Genomic DNA, 13,058 nt, shown 5'->3' with positions numbered 1-13,058 from the left:
CTTACCCAGTTCCTTCATGCAGTCATCAAAACACAATGTTGGGGCCACCCTAATCATGTCCCATTCCCTTATGACTGCATCCACACCTACAGGTTTCCAATTCAAACACCAACCGGGTCATGCTGTGTCAAGGAAGCCAAAGTAGTTAGGTCCACCAAATAAGTGGGGAGCCACTCAGTAATAACAGGGGACTAGCCACGAACTTTCGGTACAAGTCAGTAGTAATCGATTACAGATACGCTGTAATCGATTACAGAAGCCCAATAAGGCCTTCCCACCCCTGCCTTACCCAGTTCCTTCATGGTGTGTCAAGGAAGCCAGAGTAGTTAGGTCCACCCCATACGTGGGGAGCAACTCAATAATAACAGGGGACCAGCAACGAACTTTTGGTACATGTCAATAGTAATCGATTACAGCGTATCTGTAATCGATTACAGCAGCCCAATACTCCCTTCCCACCCCTGCCTTACCCAGTTCCTTCATCCAGTCATCAAAACACAATGTTGGGGCCACCCTAATCATGTCCCATTCCCTTATGACTGCATCCACACCTACAGGTTTCCAAGACAAACACCAACCGGGTCATGCTGTGTCATCGAAGGCAGAGTAGTTAGGTCCAGCCCAGAAGTGGGGAGCAACTCAGTAATAACAGTGGACCAGCCACGCACTTTCGGTACATGTAAGGGTGTCTGAATGAAATGGAACAAATTTATCTGACCTACTAAATGGGGAGTTGTTCAATAAAAATAGGGGACCAGCGATGCACTTACCGTAACGAATAAACAAACTCACTCCAACTAAAAACAAACACAACGAAAATGAATATTACCAATACTTCACCTGTATTCATTATTACTAGAACAAGTTCACATGTACATAGATCCAAGTAATACACTTTCAATACTATAATTGTCTACAATGTATATTGTTTTACTACTGATGAAGAATCTAAACGAAGGACACATTTCTAATCCTATAGTAATCCAAAATGTTGCAGCGTCTCCAATCTTCGCACGTTGTCCTCGTCCAGGATCCAGTCACATATATACTTTTTCCTAAACGCAGCCAACTCTTCCTGAAATGAACATATTGGAATTCATAACCAATGTCAACGGTCTAATAATGTAATATTGATAAATTCATAATTTAACATACATTTGTATAATCAGGCATGCTTTTCCCATCATATTTGTCCTCTCCATCCCAGATTTCAATAGCTTTCATCATGATTACACCACAATCGTATCTGTTCAAATTCAAAAAGACATGCATTAATTTTGTCAATGGAATCACAAAATTTTTTAACACATAGGTCAAATATAATTACGTGTTTGGTTGGACTGGGATGTTGGCTTTCTCAACTAACAAAGGACACTTAGTCTCTTCAAGTTTATCCGTCAACAAACCCCAAAGGCGTTGAATATTTTGAGCCTGTTTGGTTAAAATAACGAAAACACTTAGTTTAAACTAAGTACGATTTAAGAAGTCATTTTCCAAACAACTTTTTAATCAAGGTAAACCTTACAATGCTTCTATCAATCCGACAACGTCCTTTGATACCATTGGCAAGTGAGTCTATCACATAAAACTGAAAAGTGCAGACCTTCAGTGCATAACACCACCAATGACCATCACTTACAATTGGGATGAACACCTACACATTGTTTGGAATATGTCAAAATAGTAACCCACATTAAAAAACAAGGATCTGCTTACAAAGTACATCTTACTCACCCAATCAGCAGACAATAAGGCCTGAAGTCGAACCAGATCATATCGAAAATATGGCTGGTAGTCAAGAAGTTGCCACACATGTTGATTGACTGGTCGTTTCCTATAGTCGTGCAGGACATGGGTCTTCAATATCAAATTAAAACATCATTAAACAACCATGTCAATGTTAAATTCTAGGCTACCAAAAACCAACAACACCTACTTAAACCATTTACCCCAAACATAGGACTGAATACAATCCTCTTTATGACTCCAGTCAACCTTTTTTCAAAGTACATGAACATTGTTGCTGCAAAAATTAAAGCCTGCACAACAATTAACAACTTCAACATGAAATTTATGAACTTTCTAAATTGAATGACAACGGTAATTAAAGTCAACTGTATAATTACCATGTTGTCTACACATTGCCTTGGCCCTAAAGAGCTACATTCACTTGTGCTCAACAGTTGATACATAATCTCAGAGACGTACCTGAAAAAACAACATCATTAAATCACCTACGAATATCATTCACCATAAATTCAACTACCGATAACAACAACTTATAAAAAATCACTGTGTTCTAACCTCCGTGGAATGTCTCTTCGCGTAACTGCGTGGTACAACTAATCCAAATCCACCACTGTTTTTGGATCACCAACAAAAGAACACAAAGGCAGTACATTCAACGGTTGTACATCCACTTCTCCTTCACCATCATCAACACCATCGCCAACGTCAACGACAACTATTGGATGGTCACCGGCGACTCCTTCTTCTTCTACAACCATGGTACAAGCTGGTTCTTCATCTGCACGTTCTTCATTTTCTTCATGTATAGGTTCTTCATTTTCTTCATGTCCAGGTTCTTCATTTTGTTGATCTTCATGTTTTTCATCTGCAGGTTGTTCATGAAATGAAGGAGATTGTTCCACCTTTTGATACTTCACACGATCAGCAAGTAGCTTCCTAACAGCTGCAATTTCATCTCTGACTTTTCTTATCCTGGCATTGTTTGTTCTCAGTTTTTCCAAAGTGGATAATAGCCAATTTTCATCATATTCATTTTCAGCTACTTTTTCTTCTACTTTTTCTTCACGCTTGGAACCTTCACGCCTCAATCCCTCATCCAAATTGAAAGCACGACGTATGATGGGATTTAAACAATTATTCTCACTGAGGTACCAATCAAATTGTACCTTTGACAATGACAATAAATATACAACAATCACATAACAACAACAAAAATCATTAAAACATAACAACATAACTTCATAACAAAGTTACTTACCTCGGCAGTCTTAAACATAACATCTATTTTTTTTGTTGTATAATTTAACAAAGAAAATCGCCTAACGCGCGGAAATTCCTTGGCAGAATTATCATCATGCAAACCAAGACGTTCATACGCCCAAAGCTACAGTTAAAACAATCAAACTAATCACAACAGTTATTACTATGGATTCAATTAATGCAACAAACAACCAATATAAATCATACCTGCAAAACAACAGCATTCCCACTTATGCTCAATGAATCAGCAATCGATCCAGAAAGTAGTTTCTTATTACATCTATTTAGACTATCTACAAGATATCTATGTACAGCACTACTCCAATCATAACTAGACAAACTGTCTAAGTCATCTAAGACTAAACAAGGCATGTTCGACACATATCTTGCCTTCCTGGGAAAAAAGAACACCACAAAACAAACTAATACATACAAGCGACACACCCCATCTACCTCACTATCATCATTACCTACAAGCACATTGAACATATGTATGAGGTCTTTCAATTTCGTACATTTTGAATTAAAGGATTCACCAACTTTACCCACAACTGATTCATCAAAAGGAACTTCCAAACCCCCAACTCCTAACCCTAAAGTCATGAACACATCCTGCACATTGAAAGGCACCAGATGTTGGCTAACTCTAAACGATTGATGGTGGGGAACCCATCGACGAACCATCTTTTTCAACAATTTTAGGTTCACCTCTAAAGGATCTCCAATTTCTAAACACCACTTAAACGGAGTTTGTGAAATGCGCATCTTATGTGTCGCTGCCAGTAAGGAGTTCATGTTGGCAATGTACGATGTATGTATCCAAGCTCGAAGGCGCCACTATAAAACAGTTCAAAATTATAACAGTCAAATTGCTTCTCCAAAACAAAAAAGAAAACATTCATGTTTATTGTCTACTTACATTGTTATTAGAGGATTCCATTTTCAACTCTAAAAATAGCGTCTGTCAAATATTCACCTACAATAGGAAAGGCTGATCAACTTACTATTAGTCAAACTCCTTCCAAAACGCAAGTACACATACCATGGAGTCAGGAATCAAAAAACTCAGCTTTAAAACATAGATTACACAATGAAACTTACAATAAACGGGAAAACCAATGGCGGACATACATAAATGGCGAAAGGAATAAATGGGAAAACACGGGTTCGCAATGAAAAAACCGTCGTTGTCAAATCTCCAAAAAACGAAAACGAACAAGGGCATATAAAATACCTTGCGATTAACACTCACCCCAACCGTCCAACGAACAACGGCGACGTTAAAAAACCGCTCCTTTGAAGAAAATGACAACGCTTGCCCCTTCAATACACTTCCTCCCAACACTTCAATGGTGGACGGAGACAAAGGACTTCAATGCCGGACTTCAATACTTCCAAACACGATTTCGCTGGCGTGCACAAAGTTCAGAATGGTGGACGCAAAGTTTCGGAGTTCTTTTGGTGGAAGGCTTCGTTTTCGAATGAAACAAATGTTTAGAGAGACTTTCCAGAATTGTAAGGGCGCCAAAAAAACATTCCGAAACTACCCTCGAAATCAGGTTATTTACTTTTCAAATCTCCAATTAAAACAACAAATCACACAACGACACGTGTCGTTGTTAATTTGTTGTCAAATGGGCGTTGTCGAACAAACATTTTCCTTTAACTAAAGTGTTTTGGAAGATTTTTAAGTCTTGGTTAAGTATCTAACGCAAGTTATCTTCCACGCATTATCAAAAGAAAAAGTCCATTAGCTTAAAAACAAGTCCATGCCACGGAGTTGCAAAACGCGGTCTTCTGAAAACACAACATCCAGAAGCAGAGAATAAAAAATGTATGTTCAACTAAAAAAGGAGAATTTCTACAGTTTCTTTGTACAAAAGGAAAGAGAGACAGATTAGAGAAACATATACAGGAAGAGTTGAAGTGACTCGGTACACTTCTTCAGCATGCACCCTCCAGTAAGATTAAGGAAAATTGTTAATTCTTAACAAACTTCAACCCAGTTCACGCCAGAATAGGAAAACATTACCAAGATCCAGTCATGACGAGTCTCAGATACCACTTCCAATTTTAAAATCTGAGAGAGTGGCAGATTCTCGAGCCTCAACTGTTGACGGTGCTTCCTTCTTGTCAAACCCAAAAAAGGAGCAATTCTGAAAATCATCCAGGCTGCTTGCTATCAAGCGATTCAGTCCACTAAGACTGTCACTAAAAATTAGATCCTCGGTATGGTACTTTGTTGATGATGGTATATCCAAATCCAAAGGTCCCAAGGAATCAGGCTGCCACATAATAGAATAAAAAAACATTGTGAGAAATAAAGTCAGACTCACTGCATACTAACAGTTCAAAAAGTTCTTGAAGATCATTAACTATTTTGTTTGATAGTTCAATGAGACTAAGCTTCATGCAAGAGGTATCCCTCTGCTTAATGATAAAATTGTAGAGGCATGTTGAAAAAAGAAATAACGAGGGGAATTAGAGGGCTTTCCACTTTCCCTTTCCTGTTGTTTTCATCCCTTTTTTCTCTCCTAACCTCCTAGCCACCTAACCAATTCCTTATCTTTCCTGTTGTTTTCATCCTTTTTTCCTCTTGGTTCTCTTGTCAACATGTAGTCAGCTGGCTATATTTTGAATCCTCTTGTCAACTTACAATCCCCTCACTGATTCTGTTAGAACGAGTCAATTGCTCCATTGACAGTGCATGCTATAGTTTTATCATATTATTGTATTATCCTGAATAAGAGTAGGGGATATACTACTATTTTTGTGAGAGTTTTCAGCGTTAAATCTTCTCACTTTTACCTGTGACGCAGGTGGTCTTTATTGGAAAAGTATAGCTGCAAAGCCTCAAAGCTTCACCTGAAGCCCCGGAGATTTAAAATATTTTTAGAAGCCTTGGTTAGTGAAAGCTATTTATATTTTTCAGGGAAGTTCTGATTTTTAATATCTTATGTATGTTCTGGAGCTGATATATATTTTTTGTCTCAAAGGAGCATCAACTATTGAAGGACCGAAAGAAGAATGTAAGGAAGCGACCCCTGCAGGGGGGGAATTGTCTTCCTCCTGTGCCTACCACAGTCTCAAATCAGGGTAGAGCATCAGGAAACGAGGCCCGTGCAGTTAAACTGGTTCTTGTTGATAGTCAAAATATTTTAAAATTGGGACCTTCAAAATCATCAATGAAGCGCAATATAAACATGGGTGTTAGCCGGAGTAACACTAAGGGAGATTCAAATACCATGAAATCGACAAGGCAACGAAAGAAATCTGGTGATTATTTTTGGGTTCCCTTCAAGATATTTTTTACCTGTTTTCTGTTTTGAATTAGTTTTCCTTCATGACTATTGGATAGTTTATATTTAAAGTCATAAATCATAATTTTACTTCCTTTATGTCTCTCTCTCAGGTATGATTTCAACTGCTGCATATCGAAAATGGGAGAAGGCTGCAATTGCTGGCGTTTCTTTAGTTGCAGATGCTGCGGAGCATTTGGAGCGAGCTGCAACTGTTAGAGAGATTGAACAAGACCAGGAGAATCCAGGTAGCTATCACACTTTTTTTAATCTTATCCTTGCTTCATCTAGGGCTTCCTCAGATCTTCTGTAACTTCACTCTGATTTTAATTCCAGGAGAAAAGTGTTCTGATCCAACTGATTATGTCCTGCCATCTTTACCCTCATGTCCGCAAAATCAATTTGTTGATAACAATGTGAATAGTATGAAACTTAAGCTCCAGTTATTCCCAATCGATGAACCCACTCGAAGAGCATTGGAAGTGGTGAGTATAAAGAAAACCAATGTCCATCTTACTGTAGCAATGTGACAGAGCTTTTGGAAACTATTATATATATATATATATATATATGTTTCTTTTCCTTTTAGGATAAGCATAATCCTCACCTGGAGCTTACACTTAGTACTCGAAAGAAGATATCCTCAATTTTGGAACATCTAAACCGTAAATGGGGTCATTCTAGCATAGCAGTTGGAGAATTAATGCTTTTTCCTTATGGTGTTCAACGGGAAAATTTGTTTAATTATCAGAGATGGTCCCAGGAATCTACTCTGAGTGCAGCTGATATTTATGCAATGATTGGAAGTCCACCCATATTTCGTTTAAGGTACCTCTTTTATCTTGCCCTCTTGCTTTATTGTCATATTTGAAGTTCATAAGTAGAGACATGTAAGACAGATGATTTGATTGTAATGTTAGCAATATAATTGATAGATAAAAGAAAATGTGAAAATCCATTTGTTATACAAATGAGCTAAATGTTGAGGAATCTTTACTTACAATAAATGCTATAAATGGAAAGCCAACTGAGTTACTTCACCTTCTTTATTCAAGACAGTTTTTCAAGTATTTATTGAGTGTTTTTAGTCGTTGTGGGATTTTGAGAACATTCATGACAAAAGAAAACAGCATGGAAGGTTCGTGGATCTATTTTATTAAAATGCATGGGATTGACTAAAAATAGGATATTTAGAATATAATTTGAATATATTCAATTCCTAGCTTTTGATTCGTTGGTTGTAATATATAGACAAAATTGTGATCAAATTTTTCACGTGCAAAACTTGACATACTTATAAAAGTGTAAATGTGACTAATGTTTCTAGAAAAAATAAGTCATTTCCTCTTTCTTCACTTTGAGAAACCCATAGCCTATACTTTAGTCAGCTTATGCAACAAAACACAGACTCTCTGACGGGTATTTCAACACCTGATATCCAAAATATAGGATAATGGGACATACTCAGACATATACGTACATCAATTAGAGAAAAAAATATCACCAACATGGCAAATATTTTAAATTGGTTATCAGCATTTAATTTTTTACCTTCCCGTGATATGCGCCTGACAAGATTACTAAGGCATTTTTTTAGTGTAGTTTGATTCTGCTTCATCCTATGATAATGAACCTAAAAAGAACAGGGACATTAATTTTTTTATTTTGTATTATATTTTATTTGGGTTTTCTAAATGTTTAGAATATCTAGTGAGAAATGCTGGGCATAAGTTGTTTTTTGTAATCGTGTTGAAATCGTACCTGACATTCCTGACACCTTAAGCCGGGGTGTATGTTTGTTTTAATGTGTATTTACATTGTAATGATCTTATTCACTTATCTTTGTGAAGGTATGGTTGGTTCTCCAATTCTGAACTTGGGTTATTAAATATGCAAGTGCCTGTAGCATCCGGCTCCATCCTCACACAATCCAAACGTAGTGTGTATAATTCTAAGGATCAGATTGTGAATTCAGTTTCATTTCCTACGGCAGCAGCTAATGCTCATTCCATGGAGCTCTCTGAAGGTTGCAGAATATCCATGAACAGAAACCATACTCTCATGACCTCCTCACCTGGTGTGCCTAACACTAGAGGCAACAGTGCTTACCTCAATACAAGCTCTGAGGAATCTCGTCATCCTACAGCCAACACATTGTGGCATCAAAAAGATGTCGGGGATGAAGCTGTAACTACGCAGTTAGAAGACTTGGTAATTGCAATCCTCTCAATCTGTTTCTTCTATTAGCCCGGTAGTTTTACTTTAGACTTTCAACACTTGCCGAAGAATCTTAATGGGCTGCATTGTTGTACTTTGTTGGGTCTCATGATATAAATTTTCTCATTTATTGTGATCTTGGGCATATCTTCCCCCCTGTTTTAGATTGTTATGTTTCAATTATGCACTTCGAGGTTGAGTGGTATACATTAACGATACTATTTTATATCTGATCAGTTAAATTGCATAATTTGTTCAATCTTCCATAACTTTTAAGTTCTTCATATTCAGGAAGAGTTAAAATTAAGCAGTGGAACAGGACTGTCAGCTGGAGAATGGGCTGACAGTCTTACCAACATTAGTGTGGGGGATCTACTTTCAGGAGTGTCCCAGGATCTCGAAGATGACTGCATCAATCCTCCTATTGCTGATAATTGTCATGATGTTCAGCAAGTTCCTTTTAGTAGCTGTAACATCCCAATTATATAATATTCAATATTATATAATAAGGACGTTAACATTCAAATATAGAGAACAGTCGGAGTATGACGTGTAATTAAATGTGAAATTACAGTCATCCAGAAATAAAAGAAACTAAAAATTTAAACTTAAACAGTTGAAAGGATTAACACTACAAGTGTTCAATCAGGAAACTCTAAGAAGACTATTCTACAACGTCAGCAACCTCCAACTCTTGCTCCAAGGGAAACTCTTCAATAACGTCTGCTCTCATCCAAATGGATGATCATCGCCAAAGAAACATACCCAAACAGCACACAACACAAACAATGCAAGGGTGAGCTAGATATAAAAAGCATGTTATACAGATAGCACAGTTAATTCAATGTTATCATACTTAGGTTCGTATATAAAAGAGCAATTATAGCATGTTCATTAAATCATAATTCCACTACTTACACGACATGCAAAAGTCATTCAAACATGGTAGACTAACATCACAATACTTGTTACTTTATACCCCGACTCGTCCGGACTAGAATGATTACCGAGCTATGGCGGGTCTTGCACTCGTGGTGGCTTTATGGAACTTGAGCACTACCGCTCTGGCACTACCGCCTTGTGGAACATTAGGCACTACCGCCTGGTGGAACATTAGGCACTCCCGCATGGTGGAACATTAGGCACTACCGCCTGGTGGAACATTAGGCACTACCGCCTGGTGGAACATTAGGCACTCCCGCCTGGTGGAACATTTGGGCACTCCCGCCCAGCCACAATCACGAGGTTAATCCGTTATCACTCACCTTGGATCATATGGAAGCACCCAAGACTAGGACCTCCTGCTACTCCTCACCACATGGTTCAATCCTCTCTACATGAGAAGAAAGACCATTGGAGTTTCAGGATGACCCCCAAGACTGAGCTACCATGTAATCATTCTATACAACCCCAAATCACCACCATGTATCCTCTCCTTGAGGATCATGGAATTACATACATGAATTATACTGTTACGTTAAACCTTATCCCAAATTATGAATAATCAGATACCCTCATTTTATCACAACAAATCCAACATATCTCATACATTTACATATTTCATGTCATAAATAATATTCCAAACATTGGTACACATAATTCAATCTAAAAGCAAAGGAACTTAAAATTCAACATATTTGTAAAATACTATTTGGACGAGTACTATTCATTGGACACTATTGGACGAACGCTCACTCAATGTGTTAAGGACGAACGCTCACTATTTGGACGAACGCTCCACTATTTGGACGCACGCTCGATACTGATCATTTTGGACGAACGCTCGGTTTGGACGAATGGACGAACGCTCACAGATGAAATCAAGGACGAACACTAAAAATTGAACTAAGGACGAACGCTCACTCACACTCGCTCACAGGCCGAACGCTCAATACTGAATTTAAGGCCGAACGCTTGGTTGAGCCATTTGGACGAACGTTCACAAGTTGAAGTCATGGACGAACGCTCGTAGTCTGGACGAACGCTGACGAACGCGGACGAACGCTCACCCTGCACGAACGCGGACGAACGCTCAAACAGTTGAAGTCTTGGACGAACGCTTGATCGAGCCATTTGGACGAACGTCCAATGTGGCTCTAAACGGACGAACGTCCAATTTGGATCAAATTGGACGAACGCTCCACTCTAGCATCGCGCGCTCAGGCGCGATATGCCAGGCGCAACTTTTCCAGAGGCTGGGACGCCTGGGCGCGACAGGGGCGCCCGGGCGAGAATTCTGCAGAATGCAGAATTCTGCAGATTTGAGGCCAGAACCTCGTTTTACCATTTTCAACCCTTTTTATTAACTTCTAACACCCTAAATTCATGTTTTATACTAGATTGGACTTACCTAATTGATTATAAACGTTCCTTATTCAATTCTTAAGGGATTCATACTCAAATTCAACCATAAAACACCAATTTTTATAACTTTGATACTCAAAATCCAATTCCACCACTTTACACCTATTTTGATCAATTTGATGACTCTAACAAGTCATAATACAGTGGGTGAAACTGTTCCAAAGGCTCAATAACACTCTAGACCCCAAATGCTCAAAATCACTACCTCACTTCCTCTCCAATGACTAAAAAAAACTATGAAATTCCAATTTCCTTCAATTCCAAAACATACAAGATTACATACCTGAATCAACACATCAATTTCAGTCCAACTATACATACAACCACAATTTTCCAGCATCCTACTCATGCAACCACTATCAACATCCAGAAAATCCAACTCCCCTTACCTCTTGAAGACCTCCTAGCCAAACTTGAATGTAGAAAAGCTCTGGACGTTCTCTGCCTCACCTCTGGATGTAGCACCCAACACTTCACTTGAATCTACCTTCCTCAAGCTTGCAGCTGCAACGCTGGACGACCTCTACCTCACTTCTCCCAAGTCTGCAGCAAGCTTACTCTCTTCTCCAGATGCAACATCCAACCTCCTTCAATCCCTGATTTCCCTTTTTAAGAAGAAAGACACGTTGCTTCTCACAGCCACTGCTCAGTGCTATGTCCACCAAGGAAGGAGATGATGGTGTTCTCATGGTGCTTGGAGCACTTTCAAAGTGGGAATACCCACCACCATGTCTGCTGCCCAATAGAAGATAATGCTGATGGAGGCTTCCTGGTGGTGCTTGGAGCACGTTCAGCAAAGGTGGAGAGATCCACTTCCAAAAATGCAGCCGCCCCTCCTTTTTCTTCCAGGAACATGCCTCCCTTTGCCCCACCACTTTCTTCTTTTTAAAAATTATGCATGGTCCTTACAGTAGCGATTCTTTTGATGCTGCTATTGCTGCTCACATATCTAGACACCAAGACAAGATGGGACAATCGACGCTGGTAGCCCATATGTCTTCCATCTGGGATGCTGAAGAAACTTGTGATGCCTTTATATTTCGAAGAGATCACATTCTTCATGCTGATCGTCCTTGTTTGTCTCCAGTTGCTTCTTTAGAGTCCGAGAAAAAGGTTCCTGAAAGAAGCTTTGAGAAATTGGACGAGGTAGTGCATCTTAAATGTTATTACTAGACATTGCTTGCGAAGTGAAATTTACTTTCGTAGTATTTATTGCAGTTGTCACCGGAAAGAGAGGGGCTTGTGGATGAACACTGCAGGAGCGTTCGTCACTCCAAATGGCATCACTACATACTCGTAGTGTCCATAACGGTCGTCCTTCTGGGCGAACGTCCGCTCTTGGGCGATCGTCCTACTTCTTGGGCGAACGTCCTTCTTCTTGTGCGGACGTCCAGCTCTTGGGCGAACGTCCTACTTCTTGGGCGAACGTCCTACGGTTGGGCGAACGTCCACTCCTTGGGCGAACGTCCAACTCTTGGGCGAACGTCCTTCTTCTTGGGCGGACGTCCAACTCTTGGCGGACGTCCAGCTCTTGGGCGAACGTCCTACTCCTTGGGCGGACGTCCAGCTCTTGGGCGAACGTCCTTCTTTTTGGGCGGACGTCCAGCTCTTGGGCGAAAAAGTTGTCTCCCAAGTTCATCGGACCCTATCAGATCTTGAGGAAGATTGGACCAGTTGCATACGAGTTGTCTTTGCCGCCTCAGTTATCAAACTTGCATCCAGTCTTTCACGTTTCTCAACTCCGAAAATACGTATCCGACCCTTCTCACGTATTGGAGTTAGAAGATATTCGTCTTCGTCAAGACCGTACATTAGAAATGCAGCCGGTACGCATTGAAGATAGCAACACCAAGTACTACAAGAGGAAAGCAGTCAGATTGGTGAAAGTCGTCTGGGACGAGAAGACGGGCGACTCTACTTGGGAAGTGGAAGATGCTATGAAAGATTTGTATCCCCATCTATTCGAGACTCCGTCCTAATTTTCGAGGACGAAAATTTTTTTTGTTGTTGGGGAGAATGTAAGACCCGTAAATTTTGGGAATGGTGGGGACATGGTGGGCACCACCCTTTCATTTATTGATCTGCATTATTGAAGGGGGCAGGGAGGAAGCAATTAGAAGTCACGAGAGTTGTCTTTTTGGAAGTGGGGAGCAAGAAAACGTCCGTGAT

General features: G+C 39.6%; 2 protein-coding genes across 2 annotated transcripts; one reads left to right on the top strand and one right to left on the bottom strand.

The window, feature by feature from the left end:
* Positions 1-973: 973 nt before the first annotated feature.
* LOC108320329 (uncharacterized) lies at positions 974-3,804 on the bottom strand. Its single transcript, XM_017551716.2, has 10 exons — positions 3,217-3,804; positions 3,008-3,133; positions 2,389-2,915; positions 2,127-2,208; positions 1,950-2,039; positions 1,735-1,857; positions 1,526-1,654; positions 1,328-1,431; positions 1,156-1,246; positions 974-1,075 (listed from the first exon to the last, which is right to left on the bottom strand). The coding sequence occupies exons 1-10, from the start codon at positions 3,802-3,804 to the stop codon at positions 974-976; spliced, it is 1,962 nt and encodes a 653-aa protein (XP_017407205.2).
* A 1,901-nt stretch (positions 3,805-5,705) lies between these two features.
* On the top strand, positions 5,706-9,014 carry LOC108320330 (TSL-kinase interacting protein 1). Its single transcript, XM_017551717.2, has 7 exons — positions 5,706-5,913; positions 6,006-6,285; positions 6,422-6,556; positions 6,645-6,793; positions 6,898-7,136; positions 8,159-8,519; positions 8,817-9,014. Exons 2-7 carry the CDS (start codon positions 6,195-6,197, stop codon positions 9,012-9,014), a joined length of 1,173 nt encoding a protein of 390 aa, XP_017407206.2. The 5' UTR covers positions 5,706-5,913; positions 6,006-6,194.
* Positions 9,015-13,058: the final 4,044 nt, after the last annotated feature.

The sequence above is a fragment of the Vigna angularis genome, chromosome 10 (genome assembly GCF_016808095.1).
Source record: "Vigna angularis cultivar LongXiaoDou No.4 chromosome 10, ASM1680809v1, whole genome shotgun sequence".
NCBI classification, from domain to species: Eukaryota; Viridiplantae; Streptophyta; class Magnoliopsida; order Fabales; family Fabaceae; genus Vigna; species Vigna angularis.
The sequence above is the reverse complement of the archived record's forward strand: the minus strand, read 5'-3'. Positions and strand labels throughout refer to the sequence as shown.

What these genes read in the sequence shown, in the direction of transcription:
- LOC108320329 (XM_017551716.2), bottom strand. Translation starts at nt 3,804, where the DNA reads ATGAACTCCTTACTGGCAGCGACACATAAGATGCGCATTTCACAAACT. An exon ending in GGAATGCTGTTGTTTTGCAG is followed by an intron (nt 3,134 to 3,216) that starts GTATGATTTATA and finishes TTTTAACTGTAG; the next exon opens with CTTTGGGCGTATGAACGTCT. An exon ending in TTATGTTTAAGACTGCCGAG is followed by an intron (nt 2,916 to 3,007) that starts GTAAGTAACTTT and finishes TCATTGTCAAAG; the next exon opens with GTACAATTTGATTGGTACCT.
- LOC108320330 (XM_017551717.2), top strand. Translation starts at nt 6,195, where the DNA reads ATGAAGCGCAATATAAACATGGGTGTTAGCCGGAGTAACACTAAGGGA. An exon ending in ACAAGACCAGGAGAATCCAG is followed by an intron (nt 6,557 to 6,644) that starts GTAGCTATCACA and finishes TTTTAATTCCAG; the next exon opens with GAGAAAAGTGTTCTGATCCA. An exon ending in CTACGCAGTTAGAAGACTTG is followed by an intron (nt 8,520 to 8,816) that starts GTAATTGCAATC and finishes CTTCATATTCAG; the next exon opens with GAAGAGTTAAAATTAAGCAG.